The 25631-nt window shown below is 49.1% G+C and overlaps 1 protein-coding gene across 2 annotated transcripts in view; it reads right to left on the reverse strand.

Annotated features, from left to right (window-relative positions):
* Window positions 1–25631, reverse strand: part of CACNB4 (calcium voltage-gated channel auxiliary subunit beta 4) — a 221948-nt gene that overhangs the window by 110446 nt on the left and 85871 nt on the right. The window contains exon 1 of one of the 2 annotated variants that reach the window (XM_072789209.1): window positions 18121–18554. The exons of the other annotated variant lie outside the window; for it this stretch is intronic. Coding sequence (XP_072645310.1) covers window positions 18121–18165 — 45 coding nt within the window. The 5' untranslated portion in view covers window positions 18166–18554. Of the gene's footprint in view, window positions 1–18120; window positions 18555–25631 lie in introns of those variants that run through there. 2 annotated transcript variants of the gene reach the window in all.

Genomic DNA, 25631 nt, shown 5'->3' on the forward strand with positions numbered 1-25631 from the left:
GAGAGGGAGAGAGGCAGAGACACAGGAGGAGGGAGAAGCAGGCCCCATGCAGGGAGCCCGATGCGGAAATCGATCCCGGGACTCCAGGATCGCGCCCTGGGCCAAAAGCAGGCGCTAAACCGCTGAGTCACCCAGGGATTCCCCAGGCTTTTAGATTTTTAATTTAAATTTTACTTAGTTCCCATACAGGGCAGTATTGGTTCCTGGAGTAGAATTCAGTGACTCATCACCTACATACCACACCCACTGCTCATCGCAACAAGTGCGTCCCTTAACGCCCGTCACTCATCTGGCCCATCCCCCACCCCCACCCCCACCCTCCACAACCCTCAGTTTCTTCTCTATCGCTAAGGGTCTCTTAGGGTTTGTCTCCCCCCTCCTACTTTTCCCCCTTCCTATATGTTTACCTGTTTTGTTCTTAAATTCCACATATGAGTGAGATTGTGTGCCATTTGTCTTTCTCTGATTTCACTGAGCCTAATACACATCGCTGCAATTGGCAAGATCTCATTCTTTTTGATGGCTGGAATAGTCATATATATATATGAATATATATATGAATATACATATGAATATATTCATGAATATATTCATGAATATATTCATTCATGAATATATACATATATTCATCAGTCGATGGACGTTTGGGCTCTTTCCACAGTTTGGCTGTTGCGGACATTCTGCTGCTATAAACATCGGGGCGCTTGTGCTCCTTTGAATCTGTTATTTTGCATCCTTTGGGTAAACACCTGGTAGTGCAATCGCCGGATCACAGGGAATAAAGCTGTTATTTAAAAGCAAACTGTTAAGAGAGGTGAACACTAGGGAAGAGGATGTAGGGAGGGGGACTTAGCATCATCAGTTTGTTTACAATCAACATAGCCCTGTTGGAAATATCAGGAGCGAAGACTGAGCTTCCCTTATCACACGCCAGCTCTTTTAAACATAAAGGCCTTTTAATTTCCAAAATCTGCTAGCCTCCATTTTAAATTGTACTTTGATTTTTCCAAGAAAATATGTTGTGACTGATCATGGATACATAAAACTACTATAACTATAAATAAATAAATATATATTTTAAAAACTCTATAAAATATATATATATAAATATAAAAAATACATAATATATTAAAAATATATATAAATATATTTTATATATATATTTTATATATATATCATATTTCCATCCCTTGGGAATCCCTGACAAATGCAGCACATTCAATCGTGTTTGACCATTCCCCGGTTCCTCTCATTTCTGCAGGAATTAAGGTTGTAGAATTTCACCCAGCAACCATTTACTGAGTGCCTGTCTTGGGACGTACACGCAAGGTACGCAAAGCTATGCGAGGGTGGGGAGATGGGAAGAAAGACATTCCTGCTTCAAAGAGCTTGCCACTCCAGAAGGCAATAGGATAAATAAATGAGGACCTAAAAGAAGAGGGACATTTTAAGTGCTGTGTGCTGTCACCAAGCTGCAGAAGTACCGACACGGAAATCGTCTTTCGAGAGGATATCAACAATGCAAAGCCTAAGCCCAACCCAAGCTAACGGAATCAAAGTCTCTAAGAAGAAGGTGCTAGAAACCTATATTTTTCTAATGTAAACTCCATTGCAGCCCATAAAATCCACCCAATTTAAGACTCAGAATGCTTCCAGCAGAGAAGGCTGATGTAAAACACCCAACCAGGATTTTCTCCACTGAATTCCGCAGCATGCTAGTTCTTCAAGTGGTTAACAGGTAGTCCTTAGGGGGGAAAATGGGTTCTGAGGTCAAACAAGTTTGTGATATCTTTGGGTTAAACACATTTTAATCGGTTTATTTATTACAAAATGCTAAGAGACTTCAGCGGCCTATTGCGTGTTGTGAATCTTTGAGAAAGGGACATAGAATGTGGTTATTACCAAACTTATTGGGCTGGGGGTGATTTTTTTCACATATATCAAACTAATGGTTAGAGGCTCATCTACCAAAATCAAGAGATAGATAGAGGTACTCTGGAAAATACAGTATGATCTTCTTACTCCTTAAGAGAAAAAAGAAACATATATATAAGACAATAAGAATTTTTTAAAATAGTTTTTTTTTCCTGGTTAGTATCTGAACAATATCCCAAATGCCTTTTTTTTTATATAGTCTAGTGGTCACTTGGAATAATACTAATTTATTGAGAATAAAGATGATTAAAAATCAATTTGAGCACTGGGTGTTATTCTGTATGTTGGCAAATTGAACACCAATAAAAAATAAATTTATTATTTAAAAAAATAATTAAAAAAAATAAAAATCAATTTGAAGAGTCTCTGCTGTGAAGTTCTCCAAGCCGGAGAACAGGCAGGTTTCCTCTGTGGTTTTCGGGCATGCGTAATAGGGTCTATGAGGACGGGCATGGGGGCCAGAATGCGCAGAGCTGGGACATAATTATTCTACAGCTGGTTAGTTCCTGGTCGCCATGGGTCCTGGCTGTCTAGAACAAAATGATTTCATGAGCTTGGGATGAAGCCAGTAGTTTCCTTAGCCGGGAATCGAGATCAATAGCTAAAGAACTGAAAATTTCAGAACCTGGACCCTGCTTCTAAACTGAGCTCCCTTGGGTCAGTTCAAAAGGCATCAGAAGAAATGGCCTAGTTTGCCAATCTCAGCAGCACCATGATGCTGCCAGCCACCCAAGCCAGAAGTGGAGGGGTTCGTCCCAGACTCCTTTCCTTCCTAAGCTAATTAGTCATTAAACCTGCTGCATCGATGACTTAAATATTTCTCAGTTCACCTCCTCCTCTCTATTCCCACTGCTGCTGCCCTACTTGAGGCCTACGCCACCTTACACCTGCACTATTTCGATCGCTTTCTAATTGGACTCCCTGCCTGAATTCTCCTGCCTCAAATCCATCCTCCACTCTGGCCAATGTATATCTGATCACACCTTTCCAGTTTAAAAATCTCTCACTAATTACCCACTGCAAGTACTTGCCCCCGAATTACGCTTTGCAAAAACACTAATACTGTGTATGATCCAAAAAAAAAAAGGGAAAAGTCCTTGAAACTGAAAAGGAGGCACAATGAAGGGGAATACCTATCAGTGTCTGATCTGTCCCCAGTGTAGCAGAAAGGTCCAAAAGTTGCTTGGAGACTCGGGACCCAAAGGAAGGTCCAATCAGTAAATCGAGAAAAGCTTCCAGAGTCTATCAATATCTTTGGCTAGGGGGGTCTTGAAAGTCATGTAACATGAATGCTTACGGGATAATGGGCACTTTTTATGCTTCTCAGAAACAGTAATATTTTATAGCCAAGCCTACTGACTATCCTCCAGTTTTCTCCAGGAAGCCATTCTGGAGCTTTGAAACTATCCATCTCCCATTAAGTATGCAGAAGCGAGGTTTTATGTTCACAGCATCTTTGCAAACCCTAAATTAGGAACCGAAAATTCAAGTACTCTAAGAATCAGATAGATCACAACGGAGAGAGTTCTGGCTGAGTTTCCAGAACAGGGTATCTGAGGTGTGCCCTCCCCCTCAACGTCCTCAAGATATCTTCTTACTAAACTAGTCACTGAGTTAGACAAATCTCCAGTATTCGAGCTGGCTGCTGGCTGGCATTTGAAAGCCAGCTTCTCTATGTAAATGCAACACTCAAATGAAAAATCTAACAACTAGTTGCACATCTTACAGCCAGAACATATTTTAGTTAAAAGGGATATGAATCAAAACTCACACAGAATCTAGGTTATGCATTTCCTTGTCCTTCTTCTACCTTATTTATATTCTTCTCTATTTTTCCTTCTCTTCGGATTTTTTGGGTAATTTACACCAAGTTTGGAATGGAGCATGGACAACTTTTTTTTTTTTTTTTAGTTACCTTTATACCAGTGTATATTTCAAAAACAGGGCAAAATAATACATATTTATCAACACGCTATTCAGTCCTAATAAAATCCTGATAGTCATATCTTGCTTAGTTCTTTATATTATAGCTTTGATCCAAGGGCTTTCATGCTCTCTCTCCACACACACACACACATACACACACACACACACACACACGTACCCACACATCTCTTTCAAACACCATCGCTAATGAAAGCATCTATAACAACAAATGGTAACGGTGTATTTCAATTATGAGACCCACCTTGCCCTTCTTGCAAGACTGCACCCCCATGCTAATAATAATTTAAGGATCAGAGCTGTAAAAATAAGAAACCAATCTCTAAAAATAATAGGTTATTTTGTAGGCAGGCAGATTCTGAAAATGAGAACATTCAAGCCGTGTTTGTGTAATACGTGTGCTAGCTTGGCTTTAATCTAGCTCCTTACATAGATTTGGACTCAGTACCTCTCTACTGAGTGTGTCCATCCCTGTACCAGGCACACCGCCTTCCAGGACTGAACATCTGAACCTTAGGACCTTATTTCAAAAAACCTCAACCACGACTCAAGGCAACCATCACTTTATCCCGTGCCACCGGAATTGGCTCTTTGCTGAGGCGCTGGCATGGTTCTGTAAGCATAAGGACCAACTCTCACGGCTGAGAACAGCTTGGCTCTGACCCTGCAGACCTTCCAAAGTCCTCCTTACCTGAAAAATCACGGTTTTCAGAGAAGCGAGGCATCCGCCACACATGGCTGTGTAACCACCGCCCTAGTGACCTGTCCTGGAGACCACATGGAGCAAAAGGCCAAGATGAGCATCAACCAATGAGAGAGCCTTCTGCACCAGGCATTGGAAGGATACGGTTTTCCTACCTCCCAGCGAGGACTCATGTGCCCCATCCTGAGCCCACTGGCCAAGAACTAGTGCTCTTCCTGAACTCAGGACTCCAGCACGAGGTCAACATATGAATCCACTCCCTTCTACATCTCACAAGTCCTAACAGTTCAAAGCCAGAACCTTTATTATATCCTCCCTAATCTCAATTCCAGCTCCTAGAATCCCACTAGTTACACTTGCTTTCTCAAAAGAGACTCTCCAAATTTCTAATTGAAGCACAACAGACATACAGAAGCTTGCACATAGCCTACGTGTACGGTTCGATGGATTTTTAAAAACTTCATTTATATTCAACTTGCCAACATATAGTATTTTTTTTAAATTTTTATTTATTTATGATAGTCACAGAGAGAGAGAGAGAGAGAGAGGCAGAGACTCAGGCAGAGGGAGAAGCAGGCTCCATGCACCGGGAGCCCGATGTGGGATTCGATCCCGGGTCTCCAGGATCACGCCCTGGGCCAAAGGCAGGCGCCAAACCGCTGCGCCACCCAGGGATCCCTCCAACATATAGTATTAACACCCAGTGCTCACCTCGTCATGTGCCCTCCTCAGTGCCCGTCACCCGGTCCCCCCGCCCCCCCAACCACCTCCCCTTCTGCAACCCTTTGTTTGCTTCCCAGAGTTTGGAGTCTCTCATGGTTTGTCTTCCTCTCTAATTTCTCCCCATTCGGTTTCCCCCTTAGCACTTGGATGGGAGTTCAATGGATTGTTACACACTTTACACACTATATAACCGGCAACCAGGCAACACTGACTTTTTAATAGAGACACCCAAGGTCTGTTTACCTTTACTAAAAAATGGCAACGCCTGACTCTGAGCTAATATTTTCCCAGGGCTTCATCTACCTTCTGAAACAAGTTCTGTTTCCAACACTGTGAAGGAAACACTCCTCCTGACTTTCCTGCCCCCAATTGGTCCACACATCTTTTAATAAGGAGGCTGTTGTCAGAACTGTAAAATCTCACGACACTAATCCTTGGGCCCACCAATCCTCCCGCTGTTTTCTGTGGTGGGGATCACAACATGACTTCGGGAGAAATCCTAAGAATTATTTCAGTCTGGTCATGACGGGAGCACGGCTGAGCCACAGGTTGGTCTGATACACGCTTTTCTAGATCTGCTCATTATCAGCAGAGACCTTTGTGTATTTGAAGGCAATCATGGAAGCCCACATAGTCTAGCTTCTCAAGCTTTTCCCACAACACTAGCATTTAAACCTTTTATTATATCCCATTTCTAGACCTTGTTGAAGTACTCCAAATCTCAATAATAATTTTTAAAAACAGTTCAGGGGCACCTAGGTAGCTCAGTCAGGTAGGTGTCCAACTCTCGATTCTGGTTGGGTCATGATTTTGGGGTCATGGGATCAAGCACCACACTGGGCTCTGCATTCGGTGCAGAGTATGCTTGTCCCTTTCTCTCTGTGCCCCCCTCCTCAAATAAGCACATAAATAATCTTCAAAAAATAAAATAAAAATAAATTTAAAAACGGTACAGGAATTAATATCCAGGTCACCATTTGTAGTGGAACTACTGACATATAAAAGCCAATACACACCTCCAGGGGAAAAGGACCAACAGGAGCTCCTTCAGAGCTTCACAACATCCTCAGAAGAATGTTTTAGGAATGCCTTGGAGTTGCATGATTTTATCTACTGACACCAATATAGTCAGGGCCCATCAGTGATGTGGATGAAACCAACCTCCATTTACCTCTTCAGATCACCCTACACCCACCCACCCCCCAAGTCTGCTTTCACACCATGCTGCTGACCTATAAGCTCGGCTCTTTGGCTTCTGGTCGTGTTTGACCAATCGGAACCTTACCATAAGGGAAGAGAATGAGACTGGAGTACACAACCCCCACTTCCTCCCTCTGGGATGCCCGTAGGCTGCTTATATCCCTCCCTAAAGCAGACTGGATCCACGTCAAGGCAGCCTTCTTTTAAAAAAAAAAAAAAGATTTTATTTATTTATTCACGAGAGACACAGACTGAGAGAAAGAGAGGCAGAGACACAGGCAGAGGGAGAAGCAGGCTCCATGCAGGGAGCCTGATGCGGGACTCGATCCCGGGTCCCCAGGATCACACCCTGGGCCGAAGGCAGGTGCTAAACCACTGAGCCACCCAGAGATCCCCAAGGCAGCCTTCTTGACACAACTCTGCCCTCCCAGGTTCCCATAACCACGCTTTTGCCCTTTCCTGGTCCTGTTGGGCCTAAAAGTGGTAACAGCTCTACAGGTACCAGCCCTGGGAGGACTGGGGTATACCTGGTGGCTTCCTTATACCCTAACTACCCCTCTTCTATTTATTAAACCTCTCAGGTTGTCCTAATGGAGGACACTGTTTTTTGTAGGGATTCTGACCGATTCTGATGGAACTCCACTCATAACTTAGAGTTCCTCTGACCCTTTACAAATATCGCTGCCCCCTTTACTTTTAAAAATATCACTATTAAATCATGCAAACATTTCCCTGAATTGGAAGCTCATGGAGATGAATTGAAAATGAGAAAAAAAACAATAAAAATGGAACTTTGGTACTGTTGGCTAAGGCCAAATGTAGCCTCCATGTGCAACTGTCATCAAGACCTGCATACAAATAATGAGAATTCTAACGTTTTTTCTAAAACATGAAGCCTCTTTCTGACATTCTCTAGCACTGAGCTGTTATGTTCATGTAAGTTTTGTGGATGTGTTGTCTTTTCAATCCATCAAACTGGGGACTTTGAACTATATCAGGAAGCAATATCAAACAAGAAAGCTTGAAAGAAACTGGGACTCTAATCTGGATTCCGAGTAGATAAAGGTCTCCCCGTCGGGGTCAGAGAGCAATCTGTTCTCTGTTTTGGAAATTCTCCCAACTGCTTTGTAAGTTGTCAGGCGAGCACCATGCAAATAATATGATTCCACAGCCCTTCAGTGGGTTATTCCAGTTTTTTGGATCATTAACCCTTGCATTTGGCATCTTAAAAAGAACAGTGCTCTGGTCAGAGACCTGAGGAGGAGGGTTCAAGGTCCAGTTCTACCATAAATTGTCTGGGTCATTCTGCACAAGTTGTCTAACTTCTTGGGGTCTCCATCTTTTTTTTTTTTTTCATTTATAAAATGAAAAGGGATGAACTTCACAAGTTTTTGTGGGTTTTCCAAAACCCAATTCTTACAGCAGGGAGTTGAAAAATTCTTCTTACTAAATCTCGAGGCCATAGCCTCCCACAACCAAGAAACTTCTTTGAAGGCTTATATTTCATTTTGAGCTACGTTGCTTTAGTCTCAATCAAGAAAGGATGTTTACTTTATTATAAAAATATTTTACGGTACAGACCAATCCATATATATAAATCTTCACATGTGCTAATTATTTAACTCAGCAATGCCACTTCCAGAAAGCTATTCTGGAGAAATGCTCCATGGGTATACAAAGATTCAAATATATGAATGTTAACTGTAGCATTTATCGACAGGACTGAAAAGCAGGAAATATTCTAAATCTATCAGTGGGCTAAATTCGTTATGGCAAATCCACACTCTACAGTCATTATGTCACTCGGTTTGTGAAAAAGAATAAATTGATGTGGAAAATGTCCATGGTAAAAGTCACAGGACAACATTTATTTTGTTCCTATTTATGCTTTTAAAAATTACAAATATGATATGTGCATTTTTAAGTATGTTTTTCTAAATATCCATGTTTGCCAGTGTATAGGAAAAAAGTATGAATGGATACCCAAATAATTGTTAAAAAGAGCTACCTGTGGAGAGGAAATAGGTTGGGAGGTTATTAAGGGAAACCAATCTTGCATCCTACACAGTTTTGTATCGCTTACATATTTCACCCTAAAACCTCATTTCACTAAATTTAAGATACCAATGATTTTAAAAATCAACATTAGATTATGTACCACTAAGAGAAAAAAAACTGCCAATAGAGCTATGAGTTTTAGGATGTAGTCCCATTTTGGATACATCAGAATGTTGAGGGTGGAAGGTGGGGAATATGTGCCTTAGGATCAATAAAATACAATATATAAGACTTGAGAAATTGTTACAGTATTTTTTAAAAATAACATAGGTGCTCTAGAAAGATGCACATCTAGGAAGATGTTTTATATACCAAATTGCCGGTTTTCAGGTCAGTAATAATTAAACATGACCATCCAGTGATCTTCTCTGTTTAAAATCTTTTTGATCTGTTTGGTTTCATTCCTTCTCTACTCTGCAGTATCCTGGCACTTCACAGAGGGCCAGCACGACAACGGAGACATGTTCTGTGCTTCCCTACCTGATCAACTTTACCTTAATTCCATTCCTATATTCTAAGCGTTAACGATATGATCGGATGTGAGCTGATTCGGGGGGACCTGGGCGGCTCAGTCAGTTGAGTGTCCAACTCTGGACGTGGCATCAGGTCATGATCTCAGGGTCCTGAGACTGAGCCCCGAAGCTGGCTCTGTGCCCAGCGGGAAGTCCGCTTGTCCCTCTTCCCCTCCCTCCCCCCACTTCCTCTCTCTTTCTCTCTCGCAAATAAAAAAATAAATAAAATAAAATCTTTAAAAAGAAAAGTGAGATGATCTGAAAATCTGATAAATTCTTAATTCTGTCCTTTGGATCAACAGAGCCATTGAATCCAATAAGCCTAGGACATGAATCTCTGGGACACCAATTAAAATTAAATGATACTAAGCTATCAATAATGACTCTTTGGAAATAAGCTAGGGAACCAATTTGTTTACCAAATATTTTAGCATGATATTTATCACATTTTTCTAGCCTCGTGGTAGATATTTGGTTCCAACTCTTACTTTACTCAAACAATATTTAAGGGAATATTTGAGAGACTGGACTGAGGTAAAGGTTGCTCCTTTTCTTCCATCCTTGGCTTTTCATTTTATCATAGAAGAAAAAAAATTTTTTTTCCTTTTTTTTCTAAAGATTTATTTTTAAAAAATTTTAAAAAAATAAATAAATAAAGATTTATTTATTTATTCATTCAGAGAAAGCAAAAAGAGAGGCAGAGACACAGGCAGAGGGAGAAGTAGGCTCCCTGCGGGGAGCCCGATGGGGGACTCGATCCTGGGTCTCCAGGATCACGCCCTGGGCTGCAGGCAGTGCTGAACCGCTGTGCCACCGGGGCTGCCCGAAAAAAATTTTTTTAAAGATTTTATTTATTTATTCATGAGAATACACAGAGAGGAGAGAGAGAGAGGCAGAGACACAGGCAGAGGGAGAAGCAGGCTCCATGCAGGGAGCCCGACACGGGATTCGATCCCGGGTCTCCAGGATCAGGCCCTGGGCTGAAGGCGGCGCTAAACCACTGAGCCACCCAGGCTGCCCATAGGAGAAAATTTAACAGATCAGCCACAGTTACTCCTTTTAATGAATGGCTTTAAAAAAAATAAATAATGGCTTTTTAAAAAAAATTTATTATATTCCTGGGGTTTTCTAATTGATTGATTATTGCTTTTAGTACACCCCAAAGGACAATGATGAACTGAAGAAAATTCTGTAAAGCAAGAAAACACCAAACAATAAACATTCTTGATGATTAAGCAACATAACAACCATAAAACAATTATTTAAACCTTTTTTCCGGGGGCGGGGGAGGTCAACAGTCTCCTACTGTATAGCTAAGACAACTTAGCCAAGAAGGAAAGATAGAGATCACTTAAAGCAGAAATAAATATCTCTCCTCGCTTATCAATAAGAGTTAGGAGAAGCGTACTCCTCAGGAACCGTTTGCCTTTGTGTTTTTTTGTTGTTGTTGTTGTTATTGTTTTTTTTTTAGAGATGAGACAAGTGTTTCCAGGTCAAGTCACTGTGGGCAGGAAATGCACTGTGGGTATTGGCAAGCAAATGAGCAATAGACAGAGCATCCTTTTCGGCTTTAGAGTTAAAAATCTTAAATAAACCATCTCTCTTTTCAAAAATCTGGTCCTCTCAAAGATGTGCACCACACACAGCTTCCTCCTTCAAGGATTCCCAAAAGCCCAACCAGACGTGAGGACCAAATACTCAGAGACCTTACTCAGTATGCACAAAACACCACGGTGACTGATCGTTTCAGGAAGCAAACGGCATATGGTGGCATTTATATCCACGCTGAAGAAACTTCTTATCAACAAACAGAATTTTAGATGTGTTTGAAATTATCTAATCAAGCGTTTTCATTGAAATTATCTAATCAACCATTTTCATTTTATAGGAGGGAAAATTTAAAATTGGAGGGATCGTATGACTCAGACAAGGTCACTACTAATAAATGGCAAAAACCAAGACTTCCAGCTCCTAGTGCTCTTTCAATTATACTTTACTGCCCCCTTCTCTGAAATAAAATACAACAAAGTAATCAGAAGGCCTTAGGAGATGAGTATATTCTTTCACTTGACAACCACTGTATTTTTGGAAAGCACTGTCAAAAACCATGCAAATGCTCCGAAAATAAACCAAAGGACTCGATGGGACTATTGAAACCTGCAGAGACAGGAGCATCCCAAAGCCTAAGTGTGTTCCTGATATGCAGAACAGCAGAAAACACGTGTTTTAAGAGCTGTATACATATTACCCTATTTAATCTTCAAAACCACCCAAGATGTACGTTTTGTTATTATTGATACTTCAGTAATGTGGAAACCGAGGCCACAGACTGGGAAGTGGGGAGCCAGGACGTAATCCCTGGCAGTCTTGCATGAGTCTCTGCTTTCAATTATTATTCAAATACATTATTGCTCCTAATGCAAAGTACAAAAAGTGATTTTAAAAACCATTGAGAAACGATTTTAACTGCAACCCTTTTATTCACCAAACTTAACAAATCTGCTAATAGAGAAAGAACACTGAAGGTCAGAATTTTCTTATATTATATGACGCTCCAGCTAAAAAGAGAAGAAAGATTAAAGAGTAATAGGATTAAAATGGCAAAATAAGAGAACTAAGTTATTCACAAACTACACAACGAAGCTCCTGAGCAATCGATAGTTGTCAATATTCATGGTAGGATGTATCCCTTACATCGATTTCCCTGAACAGAAAGGCTGAAGGCAAATTCAAAACATCCTGTCTTAAGTTTAAGACTTTTCACTATTTTTTTTCTTTTTAAAGATTTTTTTTTTTTTAAGGAACCTCTACGCCCAGTGTGGGGCCCAAACCCACAGTCTCGAGATCAAGAGTCGCATGCTCCGCCAACTGAGCCAGCCAGGTGCCCCTCGCTGTTTCTTGAACAGATGCAAGAGAGAAAAAATAGGATGTGGGACGCACTGACATCGTGGCATCATTTAAGACGAGAAACGCTTATTAGTAAGACTATTACATTTATGTCATAAAAGAATATAAATCCACGTGGAGTAGGACCAAGCACTGGTCTGTTTAGATGTGAGCTGAGCCGGCTCCTTCGGGCCTCCCCAGAGGTGCTGGGAAATGGCTGCACGGTTTTATCTTAGACTCACATGCTCAGAATCTTAAAAAGTTCAAAGTCCAGGGCATAAAAATCTCCAACTCCCAATCCGCCTGCCGTTATTTTATATGAACTGTAAACTCCCTCGAGTTCCCCACAAAGCAGGGGCCCCCCGGAGCCCTATCTCACGTAAGATCACAGGCCAGTGCCCTTACGGGGTGGCAGTTTAGGGCTGTCACTGCCTTTAAAGTCAACGCGGCCTGATGCGAGCACAGTAAAAAGGCAAGTAAGTCAGCCTGATTTAGATCAGCTGCAGAGTCCGTATCTACAGAACTTTCCTGATATAATTTTTAACTTAGCCTCCTGGATATCTGAGCTCGTGAGGCGACGCTCACCGGGAAGGATCAGTGGGGGAGGGAAGAGAGAGAAGCGAGAAACAGTGACCGTCCAGCGCCGTCTGCTCGTGCAGTGGAGGGGCTCGGCGTCCCCAGGTGAGGGATATTAGAGGGAGGCGTGAACAAAACGATGCGAGAGCCGCCCACACACAAACCAAGTGGGCAGGAACCCGGCAGAAACGGGAGGCCTGAGGCCGGCATGCCGCTCTCACCCTTGCCCTAAAAGCACGTGATTTCCTAGCTACAGCTCATCTTCCCGCAGAGTATCTTGTATCAGAGAAAAATGTGAGGCTCACGGAGCTCACGTGGAGTCACAGGACCACGCGGTCGAATCCTGACTGACTCATCGGAAGGAGAACACCCGCGGGAGAGGAGACGCATCCGCCCCAGACCCAGGGTGGGGAGAGAGCCTAACACGTCCCGCTGTCACTGGGAAGTGCAAGTGACAAAGAGGCCAGGCCCAGGGCCCTGGAGAGCCAAATTCATGGCTTCGGATCAGATTTAAGGAGTCTCTCTCCGTAGCTCGGTGACAGCGGTATCCAGAAATCATTTCACTGTGCACTTTAGAAAACCACCATTGCCAAGAACTGACTGATTGAAGTTCCTGCTCATCATTCACTCAGCCTCTGAACAAAGACCAGACTCACTCAGCTGAGTCAAACGAGTTGATTTCCTCCGATTCTTACACAAACCACGAGCAACGGAGAGCTTTTCCTCTCCGGCCAGTGATGCCAACAAACAGGCCCTGGGTTCCCCAACAGCCCAGGTCTCATTCTCTAGAAGTAGACCAGAAAGACCTCCTGACCCCAGAATGTCCTCTGATCTCCCAAACCATAAAGCCCTCCAGTCTCCCCATTTCCAAGAGGAATCTAATTCCTCATATCGTTAGAGTGGTTTTCCGACGGTCCCTCAACACACAAAGCCTTCTGTGTGAAGTGGCTCCTCCTTCCTACGAAGCTCAAGGACATATCTTCATGTTTAAAACAACTTTGTCGTATCTTTGAAAGTGGCAACGCTTTATTCTCTTGCGGACATGTGCCTTTGAACCCTCTCGGGTATCTCTCTTTATACGTCAGAAGCAGTTAATTCTCCTTCTCCAAAAGCTGTAGGGTAGAAATCCCCCACTTAGCGTTAACTGACAATCAGCAAAGCATGGAGCAGACCTACACGCGGACGTACCAGGGTGCACGGTGCAAGCACGTCGACGTGCTCACGGGCAGTTAGGCAAACACACATAGTGGTGCAGCTTCCAGAAAATGAATAGTTCAAATAACTAACGTGTAGTTATAATAATGTATACGTGCATGTACATTTAAACATGTGCCCTTATACGTACATACAGATATTACACACACATTACAGTCTGTAAGATTTACCCTCACTTTGACTTTTGCATCTGTAAGGTTTCTAACCATGTTAGTAAATACATCATGCTCCTTTCTTTTTTTTGTTGTTTTTTTAAGATTTAATTTATTTATTCATGAGAGACACAGAGAGAGAGGCAGAGACCCAGGCAGAGGGAGAAGCAGGCCCCATGGAGGGAGTCCGACGTGGGACCCGATCCCGGGTCTCCAAGATCACGCCCTGGGCCAAAGGCAGGCACTAAACTGCTGAGCCAGCCAGGGATCCCCCATTATGCTCCTTCCTACGATCGAAAACACTTATAAGATTACATTTTCCTCTCTAGTAAATGCCCTGAGTTATGATCTGATTATCTTTTTTCCCTGAAAAAGATCAGATCTCTCCCTCAAAGCACTTCAGAAATTTAAGCGTTTGAAAGCGGAAGCAACCGTGTCAGAGAAATCAGCTATTGATTCTATGTGCAAATAGCCCTGGCTTCACTTTACAAAGTACTCTAAGAATCTGTATTTCGGATTTAAACTGCTCAAAATTCCAAAAGGTCCATGTAGGAGTTTTAAATTGGGCAAAGCACCTTTTGCACAGGCCGGTCTAGTCCTGATGTCCTGAATCTCTTATCAGCTGAGAACATCACTTCACGGCCTAGGATGCAACACGCAGTAGCAGGGTTAGAACGACATATTCACGTTAGATGCGCAGTGATAGTCTGAAAAGATACGAATCAACGTGTTAACCCCGAATATCTCACTGTGGATTTTTAGGTGACTTTTCCTGCTTATCTGCTTCTTCCATCTATCCCCAAAAGAACATCCCTGCTATTGTCTGTGTAATAAACCCACCGAATGAAAAAAGAAATCTACTCATGATTTGAAACGTCATATCATTTCAAACGTATATTTGAAACGTCAAAATATACAATGAATCCGTTGATTAAAAGTGTATATATACCAAGGAACAGATCTCTATCAAAATCTATTGTGAGGGCAGCCGCGGTGGCTCAGGGGTTTAGCTCCACCTTCAGCCCAGGGCGTGATCCTGGAGACCCGGGATCGAGTCCTGCGTCAGGCTCCCTGCGTGGAGCCTGCTTATCCCTCTGCCTGAGTCTCTGCCTCTCTCTCTCTGTGTCTCTCATGAATAAATAAATAAAATATTTTTTAAAAAATCTATTGTGAAATCAGACTAGAGAAATCACATAGTGTGCACTGGAGGCCCCATCATAAAAAGCACCTTGGCCACCTGGACCCGAATTAAGACCAAGTGCAGGTAGTGAAGGTGTGATAAGGCGACCTTCACACAGAAGACAACGTAGCAGGAGTCTGTGCACAGGATCTCGTAACGGGCCTGGTCTGGGTCTGAACTCATCCAGGAGCGCGCATTCATCATCCACGTCAAGGTAACAAAAGGAGTAACGTGACGTTCTGCGTGAAGTCGCTCAATCCTCTGCGGAGCCTTGCTGCGGGACACTGAATCATCTGCACTCCCTTGTATTCCGAATGATGCAAACAACCAACTACTCTCCTAGAAACCAGAGCAGAAGCGAATGGACTTGTCCAAAAAGCCTCCCTAGAACCGCCCAGACTCGAGCGTGTCCCCGCACGGCTCTCGCACCTCTGTCCCTACTCGCACGGTGCGGGGCAGGCCGAGGTTACAAGCCAGAAGCTGGGCTGTTAGAAGGATGATATCTGCCTCTGGACCAGAATCTCAAGGAAGACCTTGCATAACGGGACCCCAATCTCTCTGCTACTGCGGGGATGAAAGGTGCTAACAGTGTGGAATCATGCTTTGTCCTTACTCAGAAGCACGTCTCATGGGGCCCTGGGCAAGACCACCTGGTTGCAGACTTCGTGTGTGAGCGCACTGAATGCAATCCCTTCTCACACGTTAACCCCCCGCGCACCCCAACAGCACAGAGTGGTAGGACATAGGCGGGTGGCGCCCCAACCCCCCCGAGAAAGTGCGTGCTTGCTCAGCTTTTAGTGCCTGTGTATTCTTGCGCTGCAGCTGGTCATCCGAGGAAGCCTCTCCACACCTGGGCAGCAGCCTGGCTCCAGGAGCTCTGCTCCACTCTGGGCGAAGCCCCACACTTACAGCCATAAATGCATTAGGACTGAGACACCCTGCTGAGGATGTGGCACTCCAGGTGTGGCCTTAGCTCTCACTTCACCGGCTCAGCTACTTAGGCCTAGTCTTCTCCACTGGCTTGAAGCTTTGGTCACACCATCGTGGGTAACACATCACATTATTCTTCCTTATAAAAACAAATAGACTCAAGTGAGCGTTCTGAGTCAGGCCACCCCTGCAAGCACCTGTCTCCCCCTCTGATTTAAGCGACACGCTTTCAATCCCACCCCACGGAGGGCCTCCCGTACTTTCAAGCGAGAGCTGGCCGGATGCCTCTCTTCTTTCCTTGGATTTCCCACCTTCCTCGCCTCCGCAGATCCCCGAGCATCTCAGGCTGCTGGCCACCACTGAGTCACCAGGAGTACAGCACTGCAGTACCTAGCTCTACCCGCCATCAACTACCGCCAGAGTCAGAGCACCGCACCCCGCACTTCCCACCCCACAGGAAAGCTCGGCTGTCCTACGGGGCTGGACCAAAAGGGGGAAAAAAATGTTTTTGTACTTCTAATGGCTCCCCTCTGAACCAGTGCAGCTGAAATCCCCACAGTTCTAGAGAACGAGGTGCTGGAAGCACCGGTTCCTAGCCGGCTCTGCTCATTCCGGCCAGCTTCTGAAATAACTGGTTATTCTGAAATAACTCCAATCCACTTAAGTGCAATCCAGTGCCAGAGTTAAAAATCGATGGTCGCACATAAAAGTTACGATTCAGTAAGGCATCACGCGTCTCATAACCGAGTGTGGACAGACGGGGCATGAGAGACCGCCGGGCCTCCTGAAGAAGCCCGCCGGGGAAGCTGGTTTGCTCCACTCCCATCGCCGCATCTCCCATTCTTCCACCCCACTCGCGAGCGTGGGCTGTGGTTCAGCCACCGGTGGGGCGAGCTACAGTCCCTTGCAGCAGAGCGGCAGCGTGATAATTTACAAGCACGCCGGGCAGCAAGCAGGGAGACTTTGCAGAAAGAGAGTTAGAGTCGGAGCCAGCGCTCAGACCGCAGGGGAAACGGAACGTGCCTCATCAGGACTGGGGACGTCTACCCTCCGGAGAGAGCACGCCGTCTGACACGGACGTCTGCCCCGACGCGTCCCGTGGGGCTTTTTTGTGGTTGTTGTGATGGTCTGTTTGTCTGGTGGGTCGGCCAGGGAATCTTATATAACACGTTCCTGTTTCAAAGGTGGCAACACGTCCGGCACTGCGCTCGTGGGAGATCCAGACGCCCCACAGCAGGTCCTGTTAGCCACCCCGAGAGATTTCACCTGGCCAGGTTTCCACACGATTGATGAAAAATCAAGAACTACCACCAGCAGGAGTGAAAGCGAGACTCGGTCACCAGCTTTACCCTGGATTCAAAAGCCACCAGCCTGGTGGTATGATTTTTAGGGATGTCGGAAAACCGTTTTCCTCCTGATTTTAATAGATTCCAGGAGCCTGACCTCTGGGGCGGGGGGCCGGGGTGGGGGGGGACGAGTCTAGGTTCCTGAGCCGAGGCACACGTGAGCCTGCTTTGGCCCTCCCGGGGGAGTCCAGGACCAGGACCCTCGGCCCCTGCCCCGGGCCGCCCAGGACCACAACCTTGGCATCTGATTTCCTTAACAAAGAGGCAGGGGGTCTGCACCCCTTGTTCGGCCGGAGAGCGCACAATACGGCGGCGGCTGAGCAGCTTCCATTCACCGAGCTCAACAAGCCATGCGTATTATATAATGAATGAGCCTTTGCTGTGAACCCTTCCACCGGCAACACAGGCACTTTGTGCACGGTCGGAGCCGGTCTACGAGGTGCAGCCAGCCCTGAGGGCGAACGCGGACCGAGTGATGGATACGGCCGACGGCTTCCACACTCCACATGCCTTCGCCGGCACCCTGGTTTCTTTTTCTTTTTTTTTTTTCTGCTCGACAAGAAATTATATAATAAAACAGGATTTCAGCTCCCTCTGAACTACACGGAGAACGTGCACACAGTGGCGAGCAAGCCCCCGAACGACGCTGGCTTTCAGCTCCATGTTCCCTGCGTTGCCTAAGAAATGGGGTTGGGGGGTGATGGGGGTGGGAGGAGGAAGAGGAGGGGAGAGGGAACCAGCCGTCTCTGAAAATACTTACAGCCTCCGAGTCTTCAATCCCGTGCAGGTACAAATTGTCATACATGGAGGTCTGATGAGCCAGAGCACCTCTTTCAAGGCGAAAAGACAATTGCTACGGAAGCCACAGCTGCGGGCGGACGACAGAAAAGGCCCGTGGAAGCACCGCCTTGCCTCGTGGACCCCGGGGCTGGCCAGGCGGGCGCCGCTGCTGCCTCACATCACACCGCGGAGCTTATCCCCGGAGGCGCTCGAGCCCTGGCATCTTAGCTGCCTTCCCAGCACGGAGCATCGGAGAGCAGAAACCGTCCTCCAGCACGGCCTGGTGACTGAGCTAGGAAAGCGGCCTGTGATTGGCTCGGCCTCCCTGCTCCAGTCAGCTGGAGGAGTGCTCCTCGGAGGGAGCGAGAGCGGAGGGGCCTCGCTCGAGCGTCCTCCCCAGCGAGGAGCTGCTTCCTGTTTCGCCTGCACCGCGCGGTCCTGCAGCGCACGCTCCTCGGGGGCCGGAAGGCCGCCTGCAAAGTCTGCAAGGGCCGACTCTCGAACGCTTGAAATGCAACTGCCCACCCCCTTAGCCAAATTCACAACATGTGGGGGGGGGGCAGGGGGAAGCAAAGGAGAAGATCGTACAAAGACAGGCAAACGATGCTAATTTCTATCCAACATCTGTGCTTAACAGGTGCGGTTTAAGCCCAAAGGGCAAGAAGTCACTTAAAACTAAAACAAAACAAAACAAAAAAACCCCACCAAGGTAAAGGAAGAATGGATGTGACACAGATGGTACGAGTTCCTGCGGGAATTTCTACTGTAAAAGTTCCCAAGGTTCTCGCTGAAGCGTCTCGGCCCCACCGGCAGGACAGTATCTGTGACCCAACTAGTGAAGTTGAAAGAGAGGCCAACGGAAGCCTCTCAAAGGCCTCTATTTAGGCCCAAGACTGTTAATGTCTTTTGACTTTGACATCGTAACCGAGGCAGCTGGTGCTGTAGCCTCGCTCCTTCTCCCCCTTTCTGCACGTAGACCTGCGGCGGCCCTCCTACAGCACTGCGCGGCCCCCAAACCCAAGCGGAGAGGCCTTCTCGCCCCCTCTGCCCCCCACGCGCGAGTCCGTGTGCTGAGGCCGGTCCCACGGCGGGACTCACCGAGCCACTCCCTGCGCTCCGGCCAAGTGATGCTACGCCAGGAAGGAAGGGGTTGGTGATGGGCAAAGAGCGTGGTCTAGAGAAGCCACCTCGCCGGGCGGCAGCGACCCAGAAACTCGGGGCTCCGGCTCCAGCACCGGCTTCCCCGCCACCGGCTGCAGCTCCGACCGCTCCCCAGGCTGCTGGACCATCGTTTCTCGTTTCATTGTGGCTCGGGGGGAACCCCGAGGTGGCCAGGGCGACACAGATCCTTACGGGGGTGCCCTGCTCGGCACGGGATGGATGCCGGACTCAGGCCCGTCCTCCAGGCAGCATCTTCTGGGCCGCACTGGGCCGCCGTCCTCCAGCCGCAGTGCCTTGGCCACAGCACCAGTAGCCGGTCACCACCAACTGCGAGGGCGCCAGAGGGACGCACCGTCCTGCGGGACCCCAGAGGTCACTGGGCCTATGCAGGGGAGGGTGGCGAGGAGCCCGGGGCCTCCGCAGGGTCCTTGGTGGGGGGAGGGGGACCAGCGGCTGCTCTACCTGCGACACTGTGGTCCTGGAGCAGGTCGCTCCTAGGTGGAGCCTGTCCCGTCCGTACGCCAAGAGGACTGTGCCCGAGGATCCGGACGCTCGAGGCCTGGCGTCGAACTCCGTCGTCATAACTAACCATAGCCACACGATATTTTCGCCAGAGCCCACGGAAGGTTGAGGCAAGGGGCTCCTCTCTGTCCCTAAGATTCCCCGGATCACCTCGCCGCGTCACCCTCAGCTGAGAGTGGAGGGGATTCCTGAGCACCTGGGAGCAGGCAGCCACGGCGGGGGCAAAACAAGAGGCCGTCCACGTCCACGAGTCGCCCGGCTGAGACGACGGCTGCCTACGGGGAAGCCGGACACGGCCCAGCCCTCCCCTGCATGTCTGGGCCTCGGCTAATGTGAGGGTCCACAGGGTCGGGAGCAGCGAGGCTCACTCAGGGACATCCCGACACACGCAGGAGCCAGCGGGACGTCAGGAGGGAGGCACGGGATGGAACGGGACACCCAGGGCTCCTCCCTGCTGGACATCCGGCCCCGCAGGACTGAGCACAGATGTGAAGCAGGGACAGCGACTTGCTCAGCCTCCCAGGACAGCAGCAGAAACGCTGGACTCAGAACTAAAAACAGCTATAGCGGCCGGAGAGCCCGAGCTCACCTGACCCAGCCTCATCCTAATACCGGGTCGGTTAAATGAGTGCATTGAAAGCCACACCTTTTCACCCTTGAACCTTCCTTCCCCACTCCCTTCTTCCTTCCCTTTTTTTTTCTTTTTTTTTTTTTTTTACGATTTTACGGGGCGCCCGAGGGACCCAGTCAGTGGAGCATCCAACTCCTGGTTTCAGCTCAGGTCATGACCTCAGGGTTGTGAGATCAAGCCCTACTGTCCCTCTTCCTCTGCTCCTCCCCTTTGCTCGCTCTTTCTCTCTCAAATAAAGAAATATATAAAATCCTTAAAAAATATTTATTTTTAAGTAATGCCTGCTACACCCAGCGTGGGGCTCAGTCATTCAACCCTGAGGTCAAGAGCAGCAAGCTCTACCAACGGCACCAGCCAGGCTCCCCTCGCCGCTCCCTTCTTGATGGGGTTTTCGAGATAAGGGATGAAAAACAGTGGGCACATTTCCGGGAGGAATTTGGTAAAAATAGAAACAGATCACTTTGGTGGGAAAACCCCCTCCCTCTCTCTTCGCATTTTCATTCTACAAACAGTTGCATCACAAGTCACATGGTCACCCACAAGCTGACAACAGAAAATGAGTGAAAAGATTCAGGAATCTGCCCTAGGGTTTAGGTCTACACAGAAGCAGCGCTGCACCCGCGGGCCAACTAAAGGCTTCAACCCAGGACTCAGGCTAGCCCCAGAGCTCCAGGGGAACCCTAGGGGAGCTCCAGCCTGGACTTTCCCAAAGGAACTCTGGGGAGTTTCTAGAAAAATGAACTCATAACTCCAAGAGAATTTAAAACCATCTTTGTCCAAGATTCTCTGAACTGAGAGCTGGCTGAGAAGTAGGGAGAGATCCCTGGGAGCTTCCTGGGCCAGGCTCGGGTCATCTCAAGTCCCTAGCTTTTATTTAAAAATATTTTATGTATTTATCCATGACAGAGAGAGAGAGGCAGAGACCCAGGCAGAGAGGGAAGCAGGCTCCATGCAGGGACCCGACGCGGGACTCGATCCCGGGACCCGGGGTCACGCCCTGGGCCGGAGGGAGACGCTCAACCTCTGAGCCCTGCAGGCGTCCCAAGTCCCCAGCTTTTGATGAAAGGGCCTCAGGATTCCAGCAGGTCTACGTTCTGAGGCCCAAATTTCAATTCTCACTGCAGCAAGGGGTGAAAACCAGCTAAGGGACGGGCTCCCTCTGGGTTTAGACTTGGAGAGTCCCCCAGGTCCGTGAGCGCTGGAGCAGAGGAAGAGGAACCACCCCGCCCCGTCTACTTCTCCCACACGGGGCTGCAGTGAGAATAAGCCTGAAGGCCTCGCGGCTCGCCTCGTGTTGGTGTTTCTGGCGCCACACCTGCCTCTCCTGCTGAGGAGCCTGCGGAGCCCCAGGAAAGGCCGCCCCCCATTTTGCTGCTGAGCGTCTCACCCAATTCCCTTCAAGTCACCTCCCGTTGCAGTCGCCAGTTCAAAGTCAAAAGACTTGATGACAAGGCCTTGCCTGTGGGATTCTACTTCGTAAAGCCCACACGATTCTCGGTAGGGAGGCAGCTCTTGCAACCGGACAAATGTCCCAACTGAGCCTAATTCGATGGAGGAAATGCTTCGGTCCTCAAAGAATCCGGAAAACTCTCTTGGGTAACTCAAGGCAAGAGTTGGGTTTGGTTGGCTCCAAACCCAGGGGCGCAGAGTTCCCTTCCCTCACCTGGGTGGGCTTTGAGGCCCAACCAGCCGGAGGACTGGCAGGGGGATACCAAGCAGCAGCCTTTCTCCTTTCCACGCGTCTGGGAGGGAGAAGAGAGCGAGGAAAGCCCAGAGCCCGCTGGTTAGCTCTGAGTTCTAGAAAGCCATGCCCGAGGCAACGTGCAGAGACGCGGAGGCCAAAGGGCATCTGCTGATTTCCCGCCCAGAGTTGTCCCGATTCAGCTTCTGTGAGCGTCGGCCTCCGTCCCATAGCAGGGCTGAGGGCCCCCCGCACGCCCGCCCCCGCTGCCACCTGCCCCCCACCGCCTCCGCGGGAGCAGGTGTCCCTGGGAGCCCCGGAGCCCATGTGAAGAGCAACCCCCGGCCACGGGCTCCAGGGCGGAGACTGCAAACCCCGGGGACCCCCGAGGAGGGACCGGCCCGCGGGCTCCAGGTCCTCCCTGCCACCCTCGGAGGCTCCGGGGAGGGGACCCCTCACGACCCAGAGTGGGTGTCAGCAAGGCTGAGGACCCGGCCTGGCCGACCCACGAAGGCCACAGATCCCTCCCGCGACCACGTCCTCCCAGAAGTCTCTCACTTCCCCAAACTTCTGTTGAAAAGAAAACCCATCTCTTGGCGGAAACATTGCAGGCAGCTGCAGCTGTCGCCGACGCCGCGTCTCCTTGCCCTCCCCTCGTCGCCCGGCTGAACCCAGGAGGCCTGCGCGCCCCAGCGCCCGCGGTGTCACCGACGCATCCCCGGCAGGTGTCACCAGGTGTCACCAGCACATCCCCGCAGGCGTCCCCCATGCTCCCCAACACCCGTGGCCTGGGGCGGGGACCCCAGCGGGGACAGGGCGGCAGGCCGACCCGGAGCAACCGCAGCCCCCGTGGCTCGGCCCGCGCCTCCTGGCTGGCAAGAAGGGATAAGGAGTCGGTGGGGGCGGGGGGGGCCGGTAGATGTAGAATTCGCGAAGTTTCATGTCCTCTATTATTAATACTTTTTAGGTAGAAACTCCCAGAAGCCGCTCTCCCCTCTGATTTGGTGACCGTTTACACGCAGATCGCCTGGCCACCCGGCAGCCGTCCACGAACGTGTCGGGGTCCTCCTCTGTCCCCCGAAGCCAAGTCGGACGGCGTCAGGTCCCACTGCAAGCTGCCAAGGCCCCTGCCGCTCTGACGACAGCGCCCCGCTCCTCGCACCTCGGCCCCCGTGGCCAGGCATTCGCGAGCTGATGACCCAGTCCTGTGGGAGGAGGGGTCCCGTGGCTCCCTGCTCGCCCCGGAGCCCCGCGGCCCGGCACAGAGGCTCGCACCGGGACGGTTCTCAGTGAACGCGTGGGTAATTCATGGCAGCCCTGAGCTCCCTGGGCTCCAAAACAGCGTGGCGACGAAGAGGTGCACCTAATGAGACGTGGCTATTTTCTGAAAACGAGAAAACCCAGCCCATGAGCCTGCCTGGATGGCCCACGCCAGCTGTCCTCACGCCCCGACGAGGGGAGCAGTCCCGTCCAGGCTTACATTCTTGCAGATTAAATGACGTAGGTATGACGCGCTCACGTCGTGTTAACACCTCTATTTCAGAGAAAGCGGTTTATGGCGTGTCGATAATTTGGGGGCGGGAGGCGAAGGAGGAAGGACGCCACGATCTTTCCTACCCCACGGCAAACACTGGTTGCAGGAACCGCGCACATGAGAAGGAGATGCACACGCTGAGCTCTAGGGACTCGGCCGCCATCGTGACCCACGAAGCCGCGGTAACAGACGTTGGGATCTTCAGGGAGTCCAAAGAGAAGAGAATGAGCCGGGCATCTGCGGGGTCAATGTTAAGGCTGCTGTGGATTCAGAGCACAAAGCCACAACAACGCAAAGGGGTGTCAGGGACTCGGGTCTGAGCTGGACTTAGGTCAGTCGTAGGGGCTCTTCTTGGGGGGAACCGATGAGCAAAGGGGATTCTGGTATATGATGGGTGAAGAGCAGTGTTAGGGTCCTGGGAGGTCCCCTAAAACCGTTGCCTCAGAATATAGTTTTGAAGAAATGTTTATTTCCCTTTGGGAAAAGGTGCCAGGCCACGTAACCTTCGGGAACTACGTCGTCTTCACCGTGCAAATAGGAGCTGGACCTCCGTCGGAGCCGGTCCCCACCAGCCACCACCACAACTGGAAAATAGCAGTTGAGTGACGACCCCGGGAGAGGCCGAGTAAGCAAGACTGATGGAAGATGACCCCGGGGGCCCACGGTCTCGATTCCACCCTATGTCGCGCCGCCTCCGACACTAAGCAAGCCACGGCCTCAGCGGGCCGGCAGGGACACCTGACCGACCCCCGAACGCGACGCGTGGAGCAGCCACGCTCGTTCCCGATCCCACCAGCAAGTGGACCTAGAACCTTTAGATTCTGCCGGACCCAAGCAGGGTGATGGCAGGCATGGCTTGGGCCTGGGCCTGCAGTTTCTGCAGCTCCAGCTCCGCGGCGGCAGGGAGCGGGGGGCGGGGGGCGGCTTCGATGCCCCCGCGGACTGCGCTCCTCCCCGCGGCCGGAGCACAGAGCCGCGGCGTGCGTTCTGGAACTCTCCCTTCTGGCGACTGACTGCAGCCCCCATCCTAGCGCGGCACCCGACGCTCCCACAGAGGCGACATTTCCCGGCCTCCCGGACGGCGGCCCGTGACCCTGGCCCTGCCCGCGCGTGGAAGTGGAAGGACGCGCCCCGCTGACATCACGACCGACTGTCACGCGTCCTTGGAAGGCTCCTGACTGCCCACCACATGCTCTCCTCCTCATTCCTCTCGATGTGGCGGCGCCAATGGACCAACCTGCACGAACGGTGGACCGAGGTGGTAGGGCCAGAGACACCTGAGTCCACAAACGGCCGGGCAGAGGCCCACCCTGCGACAGGACCGCTCCGCTGCTCTGCCAGGTGGAAGGCAAAGACGCCGCCGTCTTGGTGGGGTTTTAAGGTTTTATGTATCTTTTTCCTAAAAGACACGCAGAGAGAGGCAGAGACAGGCCGAGGGAGACGCAGGCTCCATGCAGGGACCCGACGTGGGACTCGATCCCAGGACCCCGGGGTCACGCCCTGGCTGAGCCCCCGGGGCCCCGAGACCCCCCCATCCTATTAGGCATCTTTACCTGGAGTCTCTTTGTTGCGGCAGCTGAGGCCAACTCACCTCAACTGCAAAAGTAACTCAAATACAGAAGCTACTAGAGCAGGAACGAAACGACCAGAAAAAGACGTCCGGAACTGGACTTCGGAAAAGGCATCTCACTAGGTTGTGTCATTTCTCCTAATTCGTTCTTTCACCAAATGCTGGAAAAACTAAAACGGCGGTCAGTTACAGCACATCCCACCCTGCCCCCTCCATCCGCATGTATGACTTCTTATTGTCATGTAAGTTTCAGCCCCAGTAAACCTGTTTATTTTCTGAAACCAAGGATTGGGACAAAAGCAAAGTATTAGTAAACTAAAAACACATATAAATTGCCAATGCACACTTTTTCAAAACCCATTTTTTTTTTTTTTTAATTTTCAACTCTGCAT

Source organism: Canis lupus, chromosome 20 (genome assembly GCF_048164855.1).
Source record: "Canis lupus baileyi chromosome 20, mCanLup2.hap1, whole genome shotgun sequence".
Classification (NCBI taxonomy): domain Eukaryota; kingdom Metazoa; phylum Chordata; class Mammalia; order Carnivora; family Canidae; genus Canis; species Canis lupus.